The 26,606-nt window shown below is 41.1% G+C and overlaps 2 protein-coding genes across 9 annotated transcripts in view; one reads left to right on the forward strand and one right to left on the reverse strand.

The window, feature by feature from the left end:
- Positions 1 to 15,798, forward strand: part of ZC3H12C (zinc finger CCCH-type containing 12C) — a 65,767-nt gene extending 49,969 nt beyond the window's left edge. For all 8 annotated transcript variants that reach the window (XM_081543506.1, XM_081543501.1, XM_081543504.1 and 5 more), the window contains 4 exons: positions 5,413 to 5,552; positions 10,298 to 10,532; positions 12,498 to 12,604; positions 13,424 to 15,798. In XM_081543506.1, coding sequence (XP_081399632.1) covers positions 5,413 to 5,552; positions 10,298 to 10,532; positions 12,498 to 12,604; positions 13,424 to 14,823 — 1,882 coding nt within the window. In that variant the 3' untranslated portion in view covers positions 14,824 to 15,798. The remainder of the gene's footprint in view (positions 1 to 5,412; positions 5,553 to 10,297; positions 10,533 to 12,497; positions 12,605 to 13,423) is intronic.
- The window catches only part of RDX (radixin), a 129,596-nt gene that overhangs the window by 2,286 nt on the left and 100,704 nt on the right, over positions 1 to 26,606 (reverse strand). Inside the window, exons 16-18 of the transcript XR_014069230.1 lie at positions 22,782 to 23,539; positions 19,038 to 19,197; positions 1,922 to 2,117 (exon numbers count right to left, since the gene is read on the reverse strand). The gene's annotated coding sequence lies outside the window, so the exon portion shown is untranslated. The remainder of the gene's footprint in view (positions 1 to 1,921; positions 2,118 to 19,037; positions 19,198 to 22,781; positions 23,540 to 26,606) is intronic.

Below are 26,606 nucleotides of genomic sequence, written 5' to 3' on the forward strand. Positions count from 1 at the left end.
ACCATGCCGCAGAAAACCTTGGCACATGACTGCCGATCTTTCCAGGGCACTGGAAGATAACTCTTAAGGTGGATATCAGCCAGAGAAAAGGGTTGTGGTGTCCTCACCACATCTGATCCACCCAGCAGTACTAAATTCTAAAAAGCATTAGAGTCCTTGGAGCTCCAAAGGGAGAAAGCTGACTCTCTCCACATTTGATGAAAACCAAGTCGGCTTGTATGGCCCTGCAGTTTCAGGCTCATGTTGCTGTTTTGCAGCCTGACTCCTTTTCTTTCCCCTTCTTCCAAGTTATCAGGACAACCATTTGCCAACCTGATGCCTTAATCACTAGGACAGTTTCTAGTTCTAGGATCATTTCTGCCTCCCTAGCTATGTTTTGCATGTTGAATGTAGGGGGAGTCTTGGAGGTGGAATCCATACCAGAACATTCAAGTAAGTTATCCCCAGATCCTAAAGCCTTTGGGAACCATCTGTCCAAGAAGCCATCATCTCCTCCTCCCAGGTCCCAGATGAGCAAAGAAGACTGAGGGGGGTTAGAAGGGAGCAACCGCAGAGAAGGATTGAGAACCTGGAGAAGAGAAAGGTGCTTTCCATTTCTTAATCTCTTCTTTCCGTTTTTAAATTAATTCTTACTGGTCCTCTAGTTCATTCTTTCATTTATTTCCTGAGACCCAGAGATGCTAATAATCCTTTTATTTTAAGTAGGGTTTTTCTAAAAATCAGTGTAAATATACCAATTTGTCTGCTTCAAATGAGCCTTCCTCTGGCCACTGCAAAGCAAGATTTTTATAAGCATGCCTATTCCAAACATACAGAGTAAAATAAGCCCTTTAAGAAAGAGACCTACTGGCAGGCTCCTTATATTTTTCTGCATTAAAGGCCAGGTTTAATCACACACAACCTTCAAGCTGTATTACCCATTTTGCTCAACAGGAACTTAGAATTAGCAATGACTTTGGCATTTTCCCTGGGAAACCAATCCCACTGAGAAAAGTAGTCAAAAGGTGCTTTATAGCAAACATCCAGGGTCTCTTTCCTAATCAAAAGTGGCCACAAATCTTCTGAGTCACCAGCAGGACTTGCTTGCGGTGTACCATCCTATTGCCAAACTGTTGAAATAACAAATAGAGGCCCATAGGATCATGCCAATTCATAAATATAGAACTAGCTATTTTTACTACTAAGCAAAAAACCTTAAATGCATGTACATATAGCCTGTAAGTGACTACAGAACCGTGATGAATTTTCTTCTCTATTTATATGGCACTAGAACTACAGTTTGTAAACATCATCCTACTTTTTTAGTAAACAGTCAACAGACAGTTAATTTGCACTGGTACCTACACTGTGTTCACTCTGACATCCTGTTTTTCATAATTTTTTTTATCAGATCACTCTGTTTTTATAATTCTTTATCGGAGCCTCCTTCAGTTGCCCCTTATATTATAACCAGCACATCCTTCAACATGCCTCATGAGGTTAGGTCAAGTTCAGTCTCCCCCAGCCTCTCCCAGCCTGTGGAAGTCCCACCTGCAGTTTGGAGTCAGCCAGTAGCTGCTCCTTTTCCCGTTACTAGGAGTGATTCTGGGCCTTGGCAGCCAGCAGAGACTTCCAGCAGCAGCCATTGCAGGGGTTTCCTAGTTAGCATTCGTTTCTTTGGCCTGATCAGGAAAGGATAGGCTGGGGAAGTATTGGGCACCCAGGGACCAACCCTACACATCCCCACGCGCCTGCCCCTTTCCCCACCCCAACCATAAAAGAGAGAGAAGACGCCAGCCTGCCCAACTGCTGACTGCTTTCAGTCCGATTTCAAGGTACCACTGGATGTGGAATTACTATGTTTGAGAGAAAACACGCTTTCAACTTTATAAAGGATTGCCAGATTGCCCTCCTGAATAGTCATACCAATTTATACTCCCACCTGTAATGTATGAGTTACTTCTGTCACACATCCGTGGCAACATCTGGTGTTTGCAGACTTTTATTTCTTCCCATATGATGGCTGTGAAGTGGTGTCTCACTTTGGCTTTAATTTGCATTTCTTCACTGTTGAGCTTTTTTCATTTGTTTGTTGGTTATTTGGGTTTCCTCTCTTGTGAATTCACTGTTTATATCACCTTAAAAAAAGGTGGGGGGAGGGTTACGCTTCTCAATGTATAGGAATACTTTATGTATCCTGAGTACTAGTCTTTTTATCAGTCCTATGTATTGCAAATACCTTCTCCCAGTCTATGGCATTTTTATTTTTTTTTATGGAATCTTTCACAAATAAGTTTTATGTGCTCAAATGTATCATTCTTTTCCTTGGTAGTAAAAAGAATTTCTCTATCTTGATATGAATGTCTCCTATAATTTCTTCTAAAAGTTTTATAGTATTTTCATATTTAAATCTTTGATCTATATACAATTTATTTTTATGTGTGGTATGAGGTAAAAGTACAATTCTATTTTTTCCACATAAATAATCGATTGCCCTAGTACCATCTGTCAAATGATGCATATTTTTCTTCATCTATCTGTACTGTCACTTTTATCATTTATACACATGTATGTATGTGTGCGAGAGAGATCAATCTTAGGTTCACTTTTCTGTCATTTATTTTCTGTGTTTTAATCTTTGCTAATATAACACTGATTGGATTTCTGTAGTTTTATGCAAAAGTACTGATACCTAGGGGGAAGTTACTTAACTATCCTTGGGCTCTTGTTTTTTCAAATGAACTTTAGGATCAGCTTCTCAAGTTTCACAAAACACCCTTTGAAGATTTTTATTGGGATTTCAGTGTACTAACATTAATTTGAGAATTACCATCTTCATACTTTGAGTCTTACAATCCATGAAAATGGGATATTGTTCCTTTCATTTAGGTCCTCTCTTATGTTCTTTAATACAGGTTTTCAATTTTCATTTTCTCTATAAAGCTCTTATAATATCTTCTTTAGATTTGTTTAGTTTTTGTTACTATTACAAACAGGGTCATTTTTAAAATTAAAATTTTAAATTGGTTTATGGTATATAGCAATATTAATCTTTAATAACATTGTCAAAGAATATCGTATGATAGATTCTTAATGTATGTTGAAATCTGTTCTGTGGCCAAGTGCACAGCCAATTTTATAACTCTTCGTGTGTTCTTGAGAAGATTTTCTCTTTAATTCTGTGCAAGGTTTGGCATTTGTCTAGTAGGTCAAGCTTGTAATTAATTATTCACTTGTCTGGATTCTTACTAAATGTATTCTGCTTTACCTGTCTCATAGTATGACTGTGAATTTGTTCATTTCTGCACATCATCCCATGATCTTTTTCATTACTCATATGGAGACTGAGTTCACAACTATTATAGCTTCCTTGTGTATTGCTCCCTTTTTACTCTTATGTAATAACTTTTTTATTCCTGGTAATGTTTTGCCTTAAAATATTTTTTTTTCTGATATTAATAGAGTTTTGCCAGTTTTCTGTTGGTTTATGGTATGAATAACATAGCAGTTAAGGATGTGTTTAGCTGCAACTAGTCTCTTAAACAAATGTTAGGGAGCTGTTTATTCTCAAATAACAAAATCAGAGATAGATGTGGGTCCAGAAACAGTTGGTCAGTCCTATTGCCATTCATGGTGTGGCAACAGAGCTCATCCTCTTGCTTGGTTCTCCCTAGGAGGGTTTGTAGGATGGGAGGCAGGGCTGTGGGTAGAGGGGAGGGAGCGGATAATGGGAACAATCTTTGTTGTGAGTGTTGCATATGGTATAATACCTGGGTTAGTGTCTGTAAAATCTATGTCCTGTGTTTGTAAGTGGTTTGCTATTTATACACATTTTATGAAAGTTCTTTACTTATAAGATGGAATCTTTCTACAGTACAAGTGACGGTTGCCTTTACCAAACGAAGTCACCAGACACAAAATGCTATGGTCCTCTCCTTAGAGCCAGAAGCAGTGAAATGCTTAAGTCTCAGTACACCAAATGTCTCAGTGACCAGCAAAGCACAGTACACTCAAATCTCAAAGCATCAATGCAAAGTAAATATATACTTGGCTCTCAGCAAGTTGAGTTTTATATTAAGGAATAATTAGTATATATATCCTCACAAGAAAATGCCATCATTTTTTATAGTTTTCAGAAGACTGCTTAAATTTCAGTATTTTCTCGGAAACCTAACATTCTCTGTACCATTTGCGGGGCACTGTCGAAGCCATCAGGTATCCCTTCTTTCCTAGCAGATGCACTTCAAACTCCCCCTTCCTTTATCACTTCCTGTGAAACTTTCAGTGCATCTGATTTCACCTCTAATCCTGTCCCAAACCATTAGGACAGCTCTGTGGAACACAAACAGTTCCTGTGGTTTGCATTATGGCCTCCAGCACCTACAAAGTAAGTTAGTCTATTTCTGTTTTGTCCTTCAAATATGGTTAACCATGTTTAGACAGTTTTGGTGCTTCCCAGAGAACCACCAGAACAATATATTAATATACCTAATATTTGATTTGTATTAAAGGTTAACAAAGCATTTATTTACCTTATTCCATTCAGCCTTTCTTAGCCCAAGAATTAACAAATTTCTGCCCCATAGATAAGAATGGAGCCTTCAGGGCTCAAACTATAATACGAATGTAGTTATTTCAGTGAAAGCAGGAGACTGCTTCTTTTAAAATATTAGAATAGTGTTACTTTGAATTATTAGGTTAAAGTGCACAAGCTGAGCCCAGTGCTAGGATAAATATTTATTGAATGACCACACTGTTAGTTGGGCATTTTCTTTTAGACACTAAAACTGCTAATCCAGTTTTGAATGCCCTTTTGTCATTAATCCTTGTCCAACACAATATTGTTAAACAGAAACCAGGTGTCTTTTCACTGAAGGACATGGAAAGTGTTTCTTGTATGAGATTAAGCGTTGAATTTTTCATTTGAGTCCATGGGTGAATGTGTTTTACCTTAGTCACCTAGTAAATTTTGTGCATTGCTTAATCATTGGATTGAAATATATGCATAAGAACTCTTGAGAAGGAAAAGTTTTTAGAAACTCTTATTAAGTATTCTGTTTCCACTGTTTTTACAGATTTTTTTCTATGTGATTTCTTTTTTTACATTTGACTGAAATTATTCTCACTGTGCTTTTAGGCCCGATTTTCCCTCTCCTATCAAAAAGAGCTTTCTCTTTCTCACTAGTTTACCTTTACAACTTCTCATTTGAAAACTCACTTTTCTTTATTCTCCACACAATAATCCTAATTTTCTTTTTGTTCCTTACAATTTTCCATTCCTTAGTTATTTCATTGTTTCTCTGAGCCATAAACCTCCATCTTAAACTTGGATTTCTTATAACTATTTTGTTATCATGTCTGTTTACAAATTTGAATTGATGGAATCAAATTTAGGTTTCATTGTGTTTTAAGTGTTCTAAAATAATATTTCAGCCATGGAAACAAAGAAGTCTTTTCCTGCCGAGGAATAAAATTAGCAGTGGATTGGTTTTTGGAAAGAGGCCACAAGGACATCACCGTCTTTGTTCCTGCTTGGAGGAAAGAGCAGTCCCGGCCTGATGCACTAATTACAGGTGAGCCCGTGAGCCCCTGGCACACCTGAGCCAGCGTCTCACCGAGTGATCCGTGCGTCCGCCACTATCTACTCAGTCCCTTGGGTGGGACATTGTTTTCTGGTTTAAAAACTATCTGGAGCTAAACAGTAATTCTTGCTACTTAAGCCTTTTTTTTTTTTTACTTTGCAACTTTTTACTTCAAATTTTGTAAAAATTCTGACCTTTAGAGACATGCTAGGAGTCAGGAGGCCTAGATTCAAATTCATGGCACTTTAAGCAGCACACTGACCCTTCTGGGCTCCGGTTTTCTCATCTGCTGTATGAAACTAGGCAATAATCAAAAGACCTGATGCTGGGAATGATTGAAGGCGGGAAGAGAAGGGGACGACAGAGGATGAGATGGTTGGATGGCATCACCGACTCAATGGACATGAGTTTGAACTCCAGGAGATAGTGAAGGACAGGGAAGTCTGGCGTGCTGCAGTCCATGGGGTCACAAAGAGTGGACATGACTGAGAGACTGAAAACTAAGTCTTTAGGGAAGGGGGCATTATTCTGCCTAACTCAGCAGGCAATCCTGCTTTCCGATTGGATAGCGACTGAATAACAACAGTGACTACAGATCAAAAAAGACCCTAGGGTCATGCTGTCTGGTGTCAAGTAGAGGAAATGATTCAATCCCAATAAAATATCCATATTTTGCATTATCTTGTAATTTTTAAATGTATGAGTTTCAGGCAGAGGTGTCCCCTGTAACTGTTAATTATTGCTGCTCAACATTTTGTTCAAGTCAGTGGTTCTCAAACAGCATTCAACCCTTCCTGCCCCTTACTGCACCTAACATTAACAAAACTGAGAAACCTGTGTGAAGGAAGCTACACTATTCAAATAAAAAACCAATGGAGTGACTACCCACCATGTACTCCAAGGGAAGGTTATTTTAAGACTTTATTTTTCTCTATAATTATTAAATTAGAATAAGAACCCGTAGACAAGTTATGATGGAGCCCAGAGTCATGGAATCCGACCCTAGCCTATATAAACTGTAAAGTGGGAAGTGTGGGCATAATTCAGTCAGCAGTACCAAGACACTGGATAACTCTTTGGAAAAAATACGCATATTTAGATCCTTATCTTACACCATATAACAATAAATTGCAGATGGTTGAAGAATTAATTGTCAAAAATCTCCATCAGAGATTATAAATAGTCTTTGAATGGCTGGGTAAGACCTTCCTAAATTTAAAAGTTCTAGAAGAAATTATGATGGGAAAGATAGATTTAATTGGATCAAACTTCTGTATTTGAGGAAATTTTCTTGAAAATAAGCAAGAAAAATACAACAAATAAAGAATCCACATCCATAACATATAAAGAACTCTTACACATTGATAAAAACAGTACACAGAATGCAAATGTCAAATAAGAGAGGAAAAATGTTCAACCTCGTTACTAATTAAAGAAATGCAAATTTAAATGACTTTTTTTTTTTTAACCCATCGAATTAGCAGAGATTAAAAACCTGATAATACTCAGTGCCTGGAGGGAGTTACTTGTACACTGTTATGGAAACATAGATGTTACAACCTTTCTGGAAAAGTTTGGTCTTAAAATGTTAATACTTGAATCAACTAGTCCCCCTTCTAGGAATAATGCCTCAGAAAATAAACAAAGGTACAGGGAAAAATTTTTGACTACAAAGACATCCAGTGCAATATTACTTATAATAGAAAAAAAAAAAGGAAATAAAACATACATTAATTAGAAAAATGACTTAGTAAATAAATATATATCTATATGATAGAATATGTAGTATTAGAATATTTAGGCAGAATTTTTAATGATCTCAGGGAATGCTCTTTTACTTTAAGGCAAGTTTTGTTATTTTATGGGTGTGTGTACATATATGTACATACATAATACACACATATAGAAGGAAAAAATACATATAAAATGATTAGAAGGAAATATGCCAAAATATTAACAGTAATTGCCTCTGGGTCATGTCTTATGAAGTCTTATTTTCTCCCTGCTTCTTAGTACTTTTTCTTTCCAATTTTTGACAGGAAACTATAATGCATTAATAATCATTAAGATTATAAGATAAACTGAAAAAGAAAAAGCAATATTTAAACATGTAAATGAAAGCTTCTTGAGTGTGAAAGGAATATGAGATCCAAAAGAAGGGAAAATGGTAATACTCAGTGTGAGATGTGGCTGAGTTTAATCTTTAAGATACCAGCACATCAGGTCTCTGGAACTCATCAGTATGCAGTTCACTTTGTGAAATGTGTACCACTATTGTCAGAGGTTGTTAGGTGTTTTCTTCTCCAGGAAATAATTCTCTTGACTAAAACCATCAACAAGATAATAACTGGTAAGTTGAATAGTCCAGTCTTTTTTCACTATACCAAAAAAAAGAAACTTGATAAGAAATATCTATGCCAGGCTGGATGACTCACAAGCTGGAATAAAGATTTCCAGGGGAAATAACAACAGCTTCAGATATGCACATGATACCACCCTAATGGCAGAAAGCAAAGAGCCTCTTGATGAAGGTGAAAGAGGAGAGTGAAAAAGCTGGCTTAAAACTCAGCATTCAAAAAACAAAGATCATGGCATCTGGTCCCATCACTTCATGGCAAATAGATGGGGAAAAAGTGGAAACAGTGACAGACTTTATTTTCTTGGGCTCCAAAATCACTGCAGATGGTAACTGCAGCCATGACATTAAAAGATGCTTCCTCCTTGGAAGAAAAGCTATGACAAGCCTGGACAGCATATTAAAAAGCAGACATATCACTTTGCCAACAAAGGTCCATATAGTCAAAGCTATAGTTTTTCCAGTAGTCATGTACAGATGTGAGAGTTGGACCATAAAGAAGGCTGAGCGCTGAAGAATTGATGCTTTCAAATTGTGGTGCTAGAGAAGACTACTGAGAGTCCCTTAGACAGCAAGGAGATAAAATTAGTCAATCCTAAAGGAAATCTGGAAAACTCAGCAGTGGCCACAGGACTGGAAAAGGTCAGTTTTCATTCCAATCCCAAAGAAAGGCAATGCCAAAGAATGCTCAAACTACCGCACGATTGCACTCATCTCACACGCTAGTAAAGTAATGCTCAAAATTCTCCAAGCCAGGCTTCAGCAATACATGAACCGTGAACTTCCAGATGTTCAAGCTGGTTTTTTTTAGAAAAGGCAGAGGAACCAGAGATCAAATTGCCAACATCTGCTGGATCATCAAAAAAGCAAGAGAGTTCCAGAAAAACATCTATTTCTGCTTTATTGACTATGCCAAAGCCTTTGACTGTGTGGATCACAGTAAACTGTGGAAAATTCTGAAAGAGATGGGAATACCAGACCATCTGACCTGTCTCTTGAGAAACCTGTATGCAGGTCAGGAAGCAACAGTTAGAACTGGACATGGAACAACAGACTGGTTCCAAATAGGAAAAGGAGTACGTCAAGGCTGTATATTGTCACCCTGCTTATTTAACTTACATGCAGAGTACATCATGAGAAACGCTGGGCTGGAAGAAACACAAGCTGGAATCAAGATGGCCTGGAGAAATATCAATAACCTCAGATATGCAGATGACACCACCCTTATGGCAGAAAGTGAAGAAGAACTAAAGAGCCTCTTGATGAAAGTGAAAGAGGAGAGTGAAAAGTTGGCTTAAAGCTCAACGTTCAGAAAACTAAGATCATGGCATCTGGTCCCATCACTTCATGGGAAATAGATGGGGAAACAGTGGAAACAGTGTCAGGCTTTATTTTGGGGGGCTCCAAAATCACTGCTGATGGTGACTGCAGCCATGAAATTAAAAGACGCTTACTCCTTGGAAGGAAGGTTATGACTAGCCTAGATAGCATATTAAAAAGCAGAGACGTTAGTTTGCCAAAAAAGGTCCGTCTAGTCAAGGCTATGGTTTTTCCAGTGGTCATGTATGGATGTGAGAGTTGGACTATAAAGAAAGCTGAGGGCCAAAGAACTGATGCTTTTGAACTGTGGTGTTGGAGAAGACTCGTGAGAGTCTCTTGGACTGCAAGGAGATCCAATCAGTCCATCCTAAAGGAGATCAGTCCTGGGTGTTCATTGGAAGGACTGATGTTGAAGCTGAAACTCCAATACTTTGGCCACCTGATGCGAAGAGTTGACTCATTGGAAAAGACCCTGATGCTGGGAAGGATTGGGGGCAGGAGGAGAAGGGTACGAAAGAGGATGAGATGGTTGGATGGCATCACCGACTCGATGGACATGGGTTTGGGTAAACTCCAGGAGTTGGTGATGGACAGAGAGGCCTGGCGTGCTGCGATTCATGGGGTCGCAAAGAGTTGGACACAACTGAGCGACTGAACCAAACCGAACCCACCACAGCTGCTTTGTTAGGACAGTGTCGTGCTGGGGCGTGTGAGAAGCTAGCTCACTGTGGAGAGCTGGTGGCTCCAGCTATCAAAGAAAAGCTTTATGTAATGAAAATCAGACTTTGCTCAGTCATGTTTCAGTTTTATGCTTTTTTTAAAGTTTTAAACTTTTCATGTTTTTTGGCTTTTTTTAAGCCTTTTTTAAATTGAAAATCCTGAAGGAAAACTGTTACTGGGAGCTACAAATTTGCTGCATCTACAAACTGTAAATCATAATCCCTAATTAAATAGGTGCATGCATCCAGTTCATGTTATAAAAACTCACTTTGTATGAAAGTTGTGAGATGTGTTTTGTATGTATTTATTACTAAAAATCCTACCCTGTTTATTCTTGCAGATCAGGAAATCCTACGTAAATTAGAGAAGGAAAAAATCCTGGTGTTCACACCGTCGCGGCGAGTGCAGGGGAGGCGAGTGGTGTGCTATGATGACAGGTTCATCGTGAAACTGGCCTTTGAGTCGGATGGTATAATTGTGTCCAATGATAACTACAGGGATTTGGCAAATGAGAAGCCAGAATGGAAAAAGTTCATAGATGAGCGATTATTAATGTACTCATTTGTCAATGACAAGTAAGTAAAACCACTTACAGTAACACTGCTTCCCTGCAAATCTAAGTATCCCTGGCAGCAGGCTACAGGCTTGTCTTTTTGCCACTGACCAGAAGGAAATGGCAACCCACTCCAGTATTCCTGCCTGGAGAATCCCATGGACAGAGGAGCCTGGCAGGCTACAGTCCATAGGGTCGCAAGAGTCGGACACGACTTACCGACTAACCACCACCACTACCAGACCTAAGACAGTTTCTTCCAACCACTGATGTCCCCACTAATCCTCAGTGGGAGTCAGAAAATGGCAGAGTCCTGCCTCAGGAGGCCCTGTGTGAGATGCAGGCTGCCCAGAGTGACTGACATGGGGAGTCTGGCCACCTTCAGAGAATGCAAATGTGGAACACGCTGACCACCAGAACACTGCCTTTCAAAATCGACTTTAGAGCTTGAGAGCTTATTTAAATATATGGTTTTTTAAAAATTTTGTAGCAATGTAAGACTATTCATGATTAAATCAGTAATGGACACATGACATGCACAAAGATGTCAGGTCAACTGTATTTACCAATATGTGGGAAAAGCTCACCTGTTGATAATCAAAAATGAAAATTAAATTTACAAAGAGTATATTTTTCACCCATTTAATTCACAAAATTAAACAACATACTTTTGTATATGCCTTATGCTATTAAAGGCATAATGTCACTGATAAATTTGGGCAGGGTTTAGCAGAAGTCTTAACAATACCCTCTCAAAGCAATGGTCTCATTCCTTGGAATATATAATGAGGGAAAAAGGAAGATCAAATATGTTCACTTCTGTATATTCATAATGGCAAGAATTCAAAGACAACTAAAGGTACAATACAGAAATCAGTTACATTGCAGTACATCTCCTAGTGGAATATTATTCAGCTATTCAGAAACATGGAAAAATGGTTGTCAAAAAGCAAAGTATAAAATTGCATTTGTGCTTGTAAAGTGCTGTGTGCATAGAGGAAAAATAACTAAAATGCAACACATAACAGAAAATAACTGTATTAAGATTGTAGGATTGAGTGAGTTTGTCTTCCATTTTTAATCTTAATATTACCATATTGTGTATAATAATAGTAAACATCATCGTTGTTCAATGGCATTAATCAGGCGTGTTAACACTCCCTTAGGAGTTCACACATTATTCACATTTTATGGGTAGACATGTGGTTTATTTCATGTTCAGTAACATAACGAGTAATAGAACTCTTTAATCATAACCTCTTAATAGTATTCATGCCATGAATTCTTGCTTCCATTGGACAACCTAAAATAAAAAGTTTATTTTCTTAAGATCTTTTTTACCTCAGCTAAGAAGTAACCTTGTTATAGTGGGAAGAGAATGAATGTGGAGTTGGACAAATTGAATCTTGGTTATGCCATGTGAACTGAGATAAAAAATACTTAATTCATCTGAGCCTAAGTTAGAAAAGTATACTCATCTGTGAAATGGAACTAATTTTTCATGCGATTATTGGTGGAATGAGATGCAGTGATGTGTGCAGGGCGTTTGACGCGTGCTGGGGTCTGGGTCATTTCAGTCCGCCCGATCCTCTCTCCCACCTCTCCCTTCTGTCCTTCAGCTGCTTCTCCTGGCTCCCACCTGCCTCATATTGCTTTGCAAGATTAATGTTCTTAAAGCCTGTCCTAAAATGCCACTGTGATCGTTTTCTTAAGTCCTTACAAAATCCCATGGCTAAGAAAAGGAAGAATTAGTTAGAACATACTAGGCTCAAAACTTGTTTGAATTAAAACAAATGCAAGTACAGCTTGAAACATTTTAATTTTGTTTTCATTAAGAAAACTTTCTGTACTGATCTTTTTACCCCATAAATTTTGGATTAAAATTAAAAAAAAAATACCTTAGGGTGAATAATCTTTACACTCTTGTCTTTAGAACTAAATTGTCAACCTCCTACTTAGATATAATTTTGTATTACGTCCATGACAGGTTCATGCCCCCGGATGACCCTCTTGGCAGACATGGTCCAAGCCTGGATAATTTTCTAAGGAAGAAACCTATTGTTCCTGAACACAAAAAGCAGCCTTGTCCATATGGTAACTTTCTTTATAGTATCTAATAAATGCCTTTTAAAGTAGCTCAAATGGTAAAGAATCTGCCTGCATTTAGGAGACCTGGGTTCAATCCCTGGGTCAGGAAGATCTCCCAGAGAAGGGAATGGCCACCCACTCCAGTATTCTTGCCTGGAGAATGCCATGGACAGAGGAGCCTAGTGAGCTACAGCCTGTGGGGTCACAAAGAGTCAGACACACTGAGTGACTACACTTTCAGTTTTTTTCACTTTAGAGCACAATATTAAACTTTTGTTATTAAAAATAAACATTTAAAATTTTGGATGGCATATAGTATGTGGTTCTTTTGAATGTAATTAAATTTTTAAAAAATACTTCTTTTTACCTAGTTGTGTTCAGTGTATATGCATTTTCCCTGAATTAAAGCACTGTTCTAAAAACTCAGATAATTCTACATGAAGTTAGTTTTCATGTAGATAAAAACTTGGAGTTCTTATATCTAGCTACACATCAGATTAGAGTGGTTTTATCACATCACAGCAGCACATTTTGCTCTGCAAAACAATGTCCTACCTCATTGCCGAGTTGTACTGGAAGAGAAGAGGCAGGTAGGAGTTGAGGACATAGAGGGAATTATTACTCAGTCAGCTGACTTTCTTATTGCTCTTGATAGCACTGGCGTGGGAAGCCTGGAAGGTGGCATTTCTCAGAAGCAGGGAGGAGAGTGGCCCTGAGCACAGCTCCCGTTCCTGCCCTTGCTTCTTTATTAAGTTAAAAGTGCCACACCGAGTGTTTAGAATCTGGCAGAATGCTCCTTTGCCTAACTGATTTTACTCTTCATAGGAAAGAAGTGTACCTATGGACACAAGTGCAAATATTATCATCCTGAAAGGGGCAGTCAGCCTCAGCGGTCAGTGGCTGATGAGCTGCGTGCCATGTCCAGAAACACAGCAGTCAAAACTGCGAATGAAGGAGGACTGGTGAAAAGCAACAGCGTGCCCTGCAGCACTAAGGCCGACAGCACTTCTGATGGCAAGCGAGGTGCTCCAAAGAGGCAATCAGACCCAAGCATAAGGACTCCAGTCTACCAGGACCTAGAGGAAAAGCTTCCCACCAAAAACAAACTGGAAACCAGGTCTGTACCTTCCTTAGTTAGTATACCGGCTACTTCTACCGCCAAACCCCAAAGCACTACATCTTTAAGCAACGGCCTTCCATCTGGAGTTCACTTCCCACCTCAGGATCAAAGACCACAGGGGCAATATCCTTCGATGATGATGGCAACCAAAAATCATGGAACGCCAATGCCTTACGAACAGTATCCAAAATGTGACTCGCCCGTCGACATTGGATATTACTCCATGTTGAATGCATATTCAAATCTGAGCATCTCAGGCCCACGGAGCCCTGAAAGGCGTTTCTCCTTAGACACAGATTACAGGATCAGCTCTGTCGCCTCTGACTGCAGCAGCGAAGGGAGCCTGAGCTGCGGGAGCAGTGACTCGTACGTGGGGTACAACGACCGCCCCTACGTCAGCTCCCCCGACCCGCAGCTGGAAGAGAACCTCAAGTGTCCGCACATGCACCCTCACGGCCGCCTTAACTCCCAGCCCTTCCTGCAGAGTTTCCACGACCCCTTAACCAGAGTGCAGAGTTACAGTCACGAAGAACCAAAGTACCATCACAAGCCTCCGCTGCCGCACCTGGCCGTGCACCTGCAGCACCCGGCCGTGGGCGCGCGGTCCAGCTGTCCCGGCGACTACCCGTCCCCGCCCGGCTCGGCGCACGCCAAGGCGCCGCACCTTGGGCGCTCCCTGGTGGCCACAAGGATAGACAGCATCTCCGACTCGCGGCTCTACGACGGCTCTCCGTCCAGGCCGCGGAAGCCCCACGCCCGCCAGGAAGGGCTGGGCGGCTGGGACCGGCAGAGCTACGGGCTGGACGCGTACGGCTACCGGCAGACGTACTCCCTGCCCGATAACCCCACGCAGCCGTGCTACGAGCAGTTCACCTTCCAGAGCCTCCCCGAGCAGCCCGAGCCCACCTGGCGCGTCCCGTACTGCGGCGCGCCGCCGCCGGACCCCCCCAGGTACCAGGACAGCCGAGAAAAGATCTTCGTCAACCTGTGCAACATCTTCCCGCCCGACCTGGTGAGACTTGTTATGAAGAGGAACCCTCACATGACAGACGCCCAGCAGCTGGCTGCAGCCATTCTAGTGGAGAAATCACAGCTGGGCTATTGAAAGATGATGCATCTTTGTGGTGTTTAGTAGTTTTTTTTTTGTTCAGCTTAAATGCTGAGGGAGGTTTGCTACAATAGCACATGTGATCTCCTTCTCAGCAAGGAGGTTATATAGTATCCATTTATGTGAAATACTGTATCATGGAATCTGTATGTATAGCCCCACATAGTGGAAGTATCACGGGATTGCTTTACATTTAAACTTTTTTTTTTTAAACATTTCCTTTTTAAAGCTATATATCCTTGGCTGGAAATTTTTCCAGTTTGATTTATTAGATGTATCTGTGATCTTTGATATTAATCTTTGGTGCATCAGGGGTTTATATGCAGCACTTTTTATCCTTGTTTCATGTTTTATTAACTTGGTGTTTGTCTATCAATTGCAAGCAATTACAGTACCTTCAGAATGTTGAACATTTGACTAGACCTAGCAAACTATTTTTTCAAGCCAAGCTTAATTGGAATCTTTTACAGCTTTTTAAGTTATTTTTATTTGGGGAAAGTGGGCTTCTTTGTGCTATAATCATTATTTATAGAAACAAAGATATACTACAGCACTGACTTTATATTTTAAACAAAATGTAAGTTACCAGTTTATGCTGAAATGGGTAACAGTATATATTAGAATGATTTACAATATGGCACTTTTCATTGTTTCATTTTCGTTTGGATTTTTTGTGTTAAGTAATTAGTTAATTTAATATGGTTGACTTAAAGGAAAGCAAATGCAATCAATGGAAAAAATTGTTTCCATTTTTTTATAAAAAAAGGCAAAAGCCGTTAACTGTTACAGTATAGAGCTTTGTTATCCAGCTATGATGTACTTCTAGACAGTAGAAATGGAATTGAATTCCTAGACTTACATTAACCTGTATTTTTTTATATGTTTGTCTTTTTGTTTGGGGGCACAACAACACTGGATAAAATAACCCTTTTGCAGTACTTGCCTGTTTTTAATGAATCTAATTATTCTCAATGCAACTTTTATATTTAATATGCTCTTTAGCTGTCCTGCTATTTATCAAGGCTGGCCTGAGGTGGTTTTATGTGTTGAGGATATGCAACATTTGTTGATACTGCACTATAGAAATGGTGATGGAGGAGTTGTAAATGGTAACTTAAAATTTTTGTAAGATACTGTATATTTTCCATTTTCCTGAAGGTAATTTTTTTGGGGGGGCCTGTCATATTATTAAGGCCAGATTCTTGCCACAAATAGTGTAGTTTTAGATACAGACTGAAGTCTGTTCTCGTATTAGTAAGGGATATTTCTGGTTTCAAAGTCATGGGTTTTGCTGAGTGTGGATTCGTTTCTGTTGTTGGTTAGAAGAGAGATGTTGCAGTCCGTGGCAGACAGTTGCGTGACTGACATGAGGACCTCACTGTTGCCTCCAGTTTTTGAATTTTGCTTAGTTTAACAGACTCATTCTGAGCTGTTTCTGGAGTCTGCCTAGATGCCATGGTTATCCTGATTATTCTACCTGCTACAGTTTGAAGTAAAGCCCTGAAAAACCAGAAAGTACCTTTTACTGTTGATACAAATTGTATCTTTTTAACTATAAGAACTATTTTGATTTGTAGATCTAGTTAAAACACAGATGTGTAACTATGATTAGACTTTTGGGCAACATTTTATCCCTTATTTAAATACAAATTTTTAAAGTAAAACTGAAGTTTAGAATAGGGTAGAAGATAAAAGTAACACTTTAGGTAAATAAAAGTGTCTGTCTTATAGTTTTATATATTAAAATATATTAAAGGAATTTATTGGCATTTTCTTTCTCCTAAAACTTATCTAGCGTGAACTTAAAATAAAGGTAAAATGCTGCCTGAAAATAGCGTCCAAGCACCTTTGACTAGTACAACATTTTCACTACTCGTGTGACACTGTGTGTTGCATGAAGTAGGATTTGGGTTACAGTAAATGCTTCTAAAAGGCATTGTGCATATTGACATATCCAATAATCTGAACCGTGTTCAGCAAACCTAATTCAGGAAAGTGGGGTTCACAGTCGCTGCTGCCGCCTGCGAGGTGAGGTGCCCCTCGCTGCGCCTGCAGAGGATATGGGCGCTGCTGCACACACCTGCTGCAGCATCCTCTGAGCGACCTGCTCACTTGTGAAATCGTTCTCCTGATTTTCTCGGTCACTCTCTGTAAACAAGTTTAATGTAGATGCTAACCCAGTGCCAAAAGTAGGGTTACAAACGTGGAGTACCTTCTTTTTAGTATGAAATCATTTTTAAATTGTACATGTAGATTTTGCTTCCATTTTCTTAATTTTTTGCATTTGAATTGTTTGAAGATTTTGCCAAACTATTACTTTTCTTTAAATGAGCTCTTAGGTGAAATGTATAGCACAGCCTTTAATTTGACCTCCTAATGTCTGTAGCTAACCATCTGTCATTGCTTCCTGGATTTTAGACTATGGCAAAACAGTGGAGCTTGCCGCTGCCTGTCCTGACGTGAATAGCTCTGAGTAGCCACACTGAAATCCTTCAGTGTAATTGACTGCAAGTTAAGAAATAGCAGTTTTCATATGTCAAGAGGCAATCTGTACTCCTCTATCTTTTTTGGAAGCACTGATATTGCTTTCGGAGCTTAAGAATGAGATACAGAAATTTGGCTGACTTTAGATACAGCAATTTCTTAATTATCCAAAGCAATAAGTAATTAAATTCAGAGCTCATCTCAGAACTTCATTTTAGCCAAAACTTTCACTTTAATTATATCTTCAGACTCACTAACAAATAACCGGAGAGAGGTGTGTTAGTAAGTAGTGAAACTGCCAGTGGTGGTCAACTGACAGAAGAGGAGGGGTTCAGACTGCAATAATCTGCCCTGAATAATTGACAGTTGACTGGACTTTACACAGTAAACTAGCCGGTTTGTTGTCTCTGTGTCTTAGTACAGAGGGAGTTGTACTCAACTGGCCAAATTCTGGCCCTTAGTATTCCTCCTTTCTTGCATGCAATACCTAAGTTTTCAGCCTCCTTTATATGATCCCTGTATCCTGATAGAGTGTGTCACTGACCTAAACATTTGAAAGAAATACACACCAGTATAAAATATTTGATACTGGTAGAGACTTGAACTTTGTGTTTTTATGAAAATTCATTTATGAGAATATGTAATATAACTAAAAAGAGTGTTTTATATATATATATATATACATACATGCATACACATTTGTTAAGAAGTATTAAAAATGGAAGAATGTTACGCTTTTGATGGCTAACTTTTCCTTAATTGAACTGTTTCTTTGAGTTATGGACGACCAAGTCTGGAGTCTGGATGACCAATGATAAGATTTAAAACCACTTGAATGGAAAGCAACTCTTTACTGGCTTTATTCCTGATATTTTTAAAGAATTATTTTAATAATTTTAATAGAATGTGTAATTTTAAAACACACACAAAAAAACTTAAAGTAGTATTGCTTATACAGATAATTATTTAACATGTCTTTTATGGCTGTATCTATATGTATATAGACAGTAATATATTTATAAAACAAATATACTTTATGTTGTAGTTGTTGTAATAGATGGGAAGATGGATGGCTCTGGATATGTCTGTGTATGTTGAAAACTCACGAGCTGTTTTTCCCCTGACTACCCTAAGGGATATTTGCTTTTCATTATTCTTCTTGCTACTCAGCTTCCTTATTCAAGGTAAATAGGATGTACAGTTTCCCAGCCATTCTTTTAGATGTGGCTCATCCATTTTATTATCATCCAGCTCCTGGAGAATTTCTGAGTGACCTAAAATCAAACAGATTATGGCTGGAGAGATCGGTTATGTTCCAAATATGTTAAACACAGAAATTCAGCTAGTATGTTGAGTTTCCTTGTTACGCACCGAGAAAGCAGAGTGTCAATAACAGTAGAGAAATAAATGCATTATTTTATATTGGTCTGGGAAACCGTGCAGGGCAAGGGTTGACAAACTTCTGTAAAGGACAGGATAGTAAATAATCCAGGCTTTGAGAATCATATGGTCTCTGTAAACCATTCCCCTCATCCCTTAAAGTGAAAGCAGCAGCCACAGAGAATACATACATGAGTGCGTATGGCTGTATGTCAGTAAAACTCTCAGAAAGGGGCTGCAGGCCAGACTTGGCCCAGGGGCCATAGTCTGCTGATTCCTGCCCTAGAGGGAGAAGAACAGGCATATTAAGCAGCAAATCCTGATATACATTAAGAAATCATACTTACATTTCAGTTGGCATTCAAAGAAAATCCACTATTGATGATCTTAAGATTTCTCAGATAGTCACATATTAAAAGCATCTTAATTCACTTATGTTTTCTGCCTGGTCACACCCATTATTTAGTAGAGATAACTTCTTGTGTTTCACCATCCAAAAAAAGCATTCTGTAAAAGATGTTTTAATAAGTATTGGAATTTTTTCATAAACTTTGTACTGATAAATGGGAATTCTTACCTACCTTTTGGTTTTTTAAGGGCCTCATGGACCAAAAATTCTGTTGTATTTTGAAAATTAGCATATAATTAGCCATTAAAATATTTTAAAGCCTGCATTTATCAGTTACATTTTTCTGCTGGTTTTTGATTTCTAAAAAATGACAGATCAGCCCTTCTTTAAAAATGGTTTTAAAGAAGATCAATATATTTTAAGTTTACATGCTGTAAACTTGATTCTGTAAAATTAAAAATTGTGACTAGTATAATTGTGAGTGCACTTGTTGTATTGTGACTCTATAAGAAACAAAATGTATACCTGCTTTCTCTATCCAAACCTTTAGTATAGATTCAGACCCCTTAGGACTGTCCTCAGTGAATGATACTCTTAACAGGATCATGTATGGTTTTAAATTCATTGGCATACACCACTGAGCATGTTCATTCACAGTGCTTTGTAAGTGATGTTAACATCATAAACTCACATCTGTCGGAACAGTAGTTTTGAATGTTGTCACCCACTTAAGTTGCTATACTTTAAGATTGGAGTATAACTCTAGTTTTAACAGGTGTTTACTGTTTTAAATGTTTTTTTTTTTCTTTCTTTAATGCCCTCTGTTAACATGCTTTTTGCTTCTGTTACAATAATACTTTCTTATGTTGGGAGTGGCTTTTTCCCTAAAGCTCTTAGTCTTTCGGATTGAAAAACAGTTTAAGGTTTTGACCACTTGATGAGTTGGCAGTAAAAAAAGAAATTCTGTGCATGTTTCAGTTCAGTTTTATAGATAGTGTAAAATTTCATTTTTTAAACCATATACCAAATTTGCCAATTTTCTGTCGAGATATTTCAGATGAATAACAAATTGTTCATTTAAAGCTTTTGACTCCATTCTTGAAGCAACTTGTGCCTCAAGGGAAGATAACATTGAAGAACAATGGTTTGTTTTTATAAAGAATATGTTTTAAATATGAAGATTTTCTTCAGTTTGGGGAAATTATAAACATCTCATCTAATACATAACACCCATCAACATGCACACTTCCACAAACATGTGGACATGGCATCGCCAGGGAACCCAGTTACTGACTTTATCTTTTCCTTCTAGGTTTTATCCTCCCAAATGAGTCATTTGCTGAGAGTAGAAATTCCAATTTGATCCTTCAAACTTATAAGAAAACAAGGCAAAGAATATGTTTAGAATAACTATCTGATGAATTCATGTGATTGTTTATTCTATGTCTGTTCTATGTGTTTGTGTAATGGGATTTTTACAGCTCAAAAAAAGCAGTATTTTAGACCTACTGGAAATCCATATCAAAACAACTATGTGATTCTGCCATTGAGAAAAAAATATATTAAAAAATTCAATTTTCTTATGGTGGTTTGTTTTTGTTTCATGAAGCAACTGACGTACAGCAGCACGGAAGCCCTCTAAGGAAAAGCATCCTCCCCTCGCCCCAAGGCCTGCCTGCCTGCCTTCAGTGGCTAGTCCAGACACGTCCTCTGCAGCATCAGCACCCATTCAGTATCAGCGTGTGTTAGAGCTGTAATTAATTCATACGACAATCAGAATTAAATGCCAAAGACAACTAGTCCTACCTTATGGTTCTAATAATGTTCCATCATTGATTAACTTAGGCTGTTTGCAGCTTTGCCTTGAGGCTTCTTGATCACCTCTTGTGAATCTTTGTTGTAAAGGTCTTTCTGCATCTCTCCTTGCATGAATCAAGTTGAGTATCTTACTAACGCTGCCCCCAATAGGTTCACTTCACTTCTTTTGTGACCTCCTAGCAATTTTTCATTTCAGATATGGTCACTATTCTGAAATGATCTCATGTTCTGCGTCAGTGAGAAACTTGTATTTCAGAGAGCAGATTGCTTTTACCCTTCATTGCTTTTCAGACTTGCTTTTCTTGTTATTTTTTTTCCTAAAGTTGCTATTTGCTGTTGTCAAATATACTTTTTTTTTTCCCCCCACTTAAACTTTTTAACTAGGATCTTATGTATTTGTCAGCTTTGTCAGCAAAGTTGATTTTTCATGTTAAACTGTGGTTGGCAGAGAACTCAGCAAATCCAAGTAAGTACTAGGTGGGAGAGTCGGAGCTGAGCATCTCAGAGAGTGTTAGGCTACAGTGTTGGCTAGGGCTAGTAGTTTATTTCTCCCCCACCTAGAACCTTTGTCTAAAGAGAAAGGATTCACACACACTGATGAATCAAGTAACGTTCAGGAAGAGGAGACTGTAAAAAGAAACTAATGATGAACTTATTCTAAACAAAATACCTCTAATTGGCCCTCTCATCAGTTACGGTATGTACTTAATATCATTTATGCCTCAGCCTCAGATGCTGTTTTTAAATTAATGATGTTCATTTGGTGTTTTAAGCCTTTTTATAAGCATTTTTTTTTTTTTAGTCTTTCAGTGTTTCAAAGGTTTTATTTTAAGATCTTTAACCTTTTTAAAAATGTATTTCTATGTTAAGAGTACAGCCTTTGGAGGCACCATCTTGTTGCACACATCCTACGGGTAGAGATGGGCACATTACAGAGGTAATAATGTCCCAAACCCTAGGCTGGTTTAGACTAAATGAGTTAAACCGTCTGAACACGTAGATCTATAGTGTGCATTTAATGACAGCTATTGTTAGATGAATGCGAGGTACTTAAAAACAGTCGTTTCAGATGTTTTCATGAGAGCCTTCCTGTCTATACATTATGTTGCAGAAGAGTTGGACTCTAACCATTAGTGTAATGACTATTCCATGCCCATGTGCCTTTCAGAAGGGACATTGTCACCTTTAAAGAGTTCTTGGCACCCCATGTCCTTGCTATCCCTGTGGCTGTCCCTTCTTGGCTTAACGATTTTGTATAGTATTTTAATGAGGAAATAAATGGAATAACAAAAATAATAATAATAAAACAGAAAGCCTTCCAGAATCTATAGTTCAATAGGCTGTGGGCTGAGCTCCGGTTTCACTCCTGAAAGTGATGCTGGGCAGACCTGTCTGCCCTTCCCCCCTGACCTGTAGGAAGGGGATATTGGCCCCTCACCATCAAAACCTACAAAGCCAGTCTGGACAGAGGAGCTGGTGCTTCATGGTTTATAACTAACTGCTGTTCTTAAGGCTTCCCTGGTGGCTCAGATGGTAAAGAATCCACCTGCAATGCGGGAGACCTGGGTTCAATCCCTGAGTTGGGAAGATCCCCTGAAGAAGGGAACAGGCTACCCACTCCAGTTGGAGAGAGAGGGCTGTGGGGAGACCACTTACATGTGAAGGTCTGGTACAATAAAGTACAATCACACAAAACAGGCATTATCCCTATTATAAAAATGAGAAGACTAAGACTTTAAAGCTCTTGCTCAAAAGCAAACACCTCTCTGCATGCTTCCAAACGCCTTTTTCCTTATTATTCTGCTGCAAGACAGTAATAGGAATGAACCTATGATCATCCTAGATGTGTTATTTTATTAAAGTCGAGTTCTGAGGAATGCTACACCTGTGGCATTGTGTAGCCGCTGTACATTCTTAGACTTACCTGGGGGCGGGGCAAGACCTGGAAAACTGCACCAGAACTTCACTCGACCCACACCGTCCACGCTGGTTCGTGTGGAGTCATGAGGAGCGTGTCTCTTGTGTGGCAGGAAAGTTTTCCCAGAGAGCTGCTGGTCGGGAGGCCTGTGAGGACTGGCCCTGGCCCAGCTGCTAGGCCCAGGGCCCAGGCTGCAGCCTCTCCGATGAGCAAAACGGTTCTGTGGTGGGTGGAGGCGGTTTTACAGTCTGGACCCCCATGTCCACTCCTTGGCGCTCTTTGTAGGCCTCGAGAGGAAAAGGCAGTGCGCTCATTTCTAACGTTTCCGGTCACGCACAGAGTGCCCCTCAGGTGTCCTTCTCAAAGCCCCGTTTAGCTTTCAGATTCCTGACACGGGCTTCCGAGCACACAGCAGCCTCTGTGTGAGGCAGCTGCCATTTGCATTTTCCATGCTTTCTATTTGCATAAATTCAGCGTGAGATTAGAAATAGAAAAGTTAAATTCGTTGTCGAACAAATTCCCAGGAGACGGATGAGGCCCGAATTACGGTGCTGAGAGAAGGTAAATAAAACGTCGCGATGGACTTCCGGTGCCCCCACTCCGCGGCCTCCGTCTGCGCGGCCAGGCAGGGAGCGCGGGGCGGGCTGCGCCCTCGGGCCGCAGGCGCCGGACAGTGGGGTCCGGGGCGCGGGCCAGCTCTCCTCTCCCCCTCCACTCTCTGAAGATGTAATTCTCATTCATTTGAATAATTGTTTCAAACATGCCTGCGAAGAGATTAAGGGAGACGGCAAATACAATTTATGACTACATGAAACGCTAATGAGTAAACTCCAGAGGAGATTTATCGGTTTGCCGTGTCTGTTCCCAGATTAACAAATTCGGGACAAAGCGCCTCTCGCAGTTGTGACATGAGGCTGGGAGGCGAGCGGAGGGGAGTGAAGGTCCCAGTCCACGCTCCGCGAGCGTCATGGACTCAGCTGTGGGGAGCTGCGGGAGGGGCCCGAGGGGGCCCCCGAGGAGGCCGCTGGCCCAGGGCCAGCTCGGGGACCAGGCCGCCAGGCCCAGGTTCCTCCCCGTCAGGGTGCAGAGCTTTGCACGTCCCAGCCTTTCTTCCTGCTTCTGAGTCTCCCCGCGGGGGAGCTTTCTCAGCTCCGCCCCTTCACCTGCCCCAGCCAGAGTCGGCCTGGGGCTGAGGCCACCAGGTGGCTGTGGGGAAGAAGACCGCGACATCTTTCTAACAATTTACAGCCTTTTGAATCCTCTTCCCAGATTGGGAGTGGGAAATGCCAAGTGGTTAAAGCGGAGGTGCAGGGAACCTTTGAATCCAGCCACAGGCTCTCGTTCTGTGGTTAATGTACAGTCATTAAAGGATCGACCATCTCTAGCGGCCTGAGTGCCCGGAGGCACAGGTTGGGGGGAGCCGGGGGAGCCCCACCAGGGGTGTGGTTCCTGACTTTTGGCCCATCTTGCAGGTCTCTGTGTTCTTTGAAACAGGGAGCAGTGTCGCCAGACTGCCTTCCTGAGCCTTCTTTGCTGAATGGGAGGCACAAACTCAATTTCCCGCCTCGGTGTGGGGTCAAAGTGCACCACCACCTCCTGCAACCACCGCCAGCTCTGCCCACACAGCCCTCCCCTCTTATTGAGGGGGGCTAACTGTATCATCCCAGGGGAAAAGAAATGGCTTTGCGAGGCATCAGCTCTTTCAGATTGTAAAGCAAAACCTTGTCGTTTGCAGTAATACTCTGCCAAGGGCCTGGGGCAAGGCAGAGACCCAACAGCAAGGAGAGCTGGGTGGAGGGAACCAGCGGCCAAGGGAGTGGGGGCCCAGCCTCTCTCTGGCCGGCAGAACAGAGGGCCGCTCAGTCCTGTGGGAGACAGTGTGGTGCTGGGGTGGCGGGCACAGCAGCAACTTTTTTTTCTCCTTTTATCAAAGGAGAACCCTCCATGTCTTGGATTCTGTTTTTAAATCAATATTTCAGGCTGATTTATGGCTGGAGTTGATTCCTCTCATGTTTTACTCAGAACAGAAATGCGCATAATCCACAACCATTTGTTGCTGCCCAAGGCTGTGGGCTAGAAGTGGACATTGATCTGCGAGAATGTTTTCTGGCCCCAGCTGAGTGAAGGGCACCCCGCTGACTCAGACAGCCTTGGGAACATTTGGTTCCGGAGTTTGACAACACCAGTAAACAGAACTCCTCTCTGTTCTGTGCCCCCGGGCCTGTAAGTGTGGTCCCCAGTCCTGGGCCCCACCCTGGACCCAAGAATCAGACACTCTGGGTGGGGGACATCTGTGATTTCACAAACCCTCCAGATGTTGCTCAAGTTGAAAGTAAAACCACTGAGTGAAATTGAGAATTAAAGCAAAATCATAAGCAGGCGAAACTCACAAGATCACCTTCATCACTGATGAAGCTAGTGCTGGAGAATCTGGGCTTGTGCCTAAGGCAACTGGGCCCCCTAATGTGTGTGTCAGTTGCTCAGTCCTGTCTGACTTTTTGCGACCCCATGGACTATAGCCTGCCAGGCTCCTCCGTCTATGGAATTCTCCAGGCAAGAATACTGGAGTGGGCTGTCATTTCCTTTCCCAGGGGATCTTCTCCACGCAGGGATCGAATCCGGGTCTCCTGCATTGCAGGCAGATTCTAATACTGAATCCCAAGTTCGACAGACACCCGTCTCGCGCGGGAGCCTGGGCCTGCCTCATGGGAACTAGGGCATGGAGGAGCCAAGATGAGGTGTGCTTCCTGGGGACAGGGAACAGGAGTGGGGACACCACTCCTCTGGAAACTCACCACTCAAGCGACCTGTCCCACCTGCCTGGAAAGGAAGGAGGGGGCCAACGGAGGCCAAGGGGGCAGAGGCGCTGTGCCAGAGACAGTTGTGTCTCTGCTGGGCAAAGGTTGTGCTGCCCACTGGGGCATTCCTGTGACTGGGAGTGATCAGCGTTTCTCCCTTTGAGTGGCTATGCCCCTGACAGCTCGGCTTGACCAGGACTGAAGTCCAGCAGTTCACAGGGGCCTTGAGCTCTTCATGGCATCGCCCCATCTGTTGGGGTGAGCAGTTCCTGAAGAAAAGGGGCTTCTTGTGCTGAGGCTTCAACTCCTCACCCGTCAGTCCCAGGGCCCGGCGTAGACCGCAGCCTCCCTGCCCCGGGCAGCAGAGAGCTCACGATGAGGTCCAGCCCGTTTCCTCTCCCACGGGAAATGAGAGCTGAGTGTGTTGTTTCCTCATAAGAGGTTTGACAAAGGTGCTGCTTTAGCTTGTTGTCTTCATGCATTTCTTATAACCTGAAAATGAGCGCGCTTCAAACTCTCCTCAGCTCCCAGCTGCCCACCTGTGCCATCCCATGACCAAAGGAGGCTAACTCCCTTCCTAACCCAAAGAACAGAAAGGGTCTCAGACATTTAGTGCAAACATCTCATTTTCTGGCAGAAGCATCTGAGGCCCAGGGCACTGTAGGGACCCGTCCAGGGTATTCACCATGACCCGTGCCTGGGCTTGACACCCACAAGCTGAAAATCCTCAACCCTCCCCAGCGCCACGAACAAGCTTGTGAGCGTCTGGTTATATGGCATTATCTATAATTGTGTTTATCTCTTATCGCACTGTAACAGAGGCGACTGATCATTCATCCTGTCTCTTTTCTGGTATTTCCCCCTGTATCAGCAGTCACAGCCAGACCCAGATCTTTCTGTGTGGAAAGATCTGTCTGATGGTAGCACATGGGAATTTGCTGCGGTAGCAGCAGCCCATGCTGTGCCTTCTTTCCCTGTTGACCTCGAGCCTCGGGGTCTCCAACGGCTCTATTAAAAGGTGAAAGTAAGAACA

This window comes from Giraffa tippelskirchi, chromosome 11 (assembly GCF_054371585.1).
Source record: "Giraffa tippelskirchi isolate mGirTip1 chromosome 11, T2T-mGirTip1v1.2.pri, whole genome shotgun sequence".
Taxonomy (NCBI): Eukaryota; Metazoa; Chordata; class Mammalia; order Artiodactyla; family Giraffidae; genus Giraffa; species Giraffa tippelskirchi.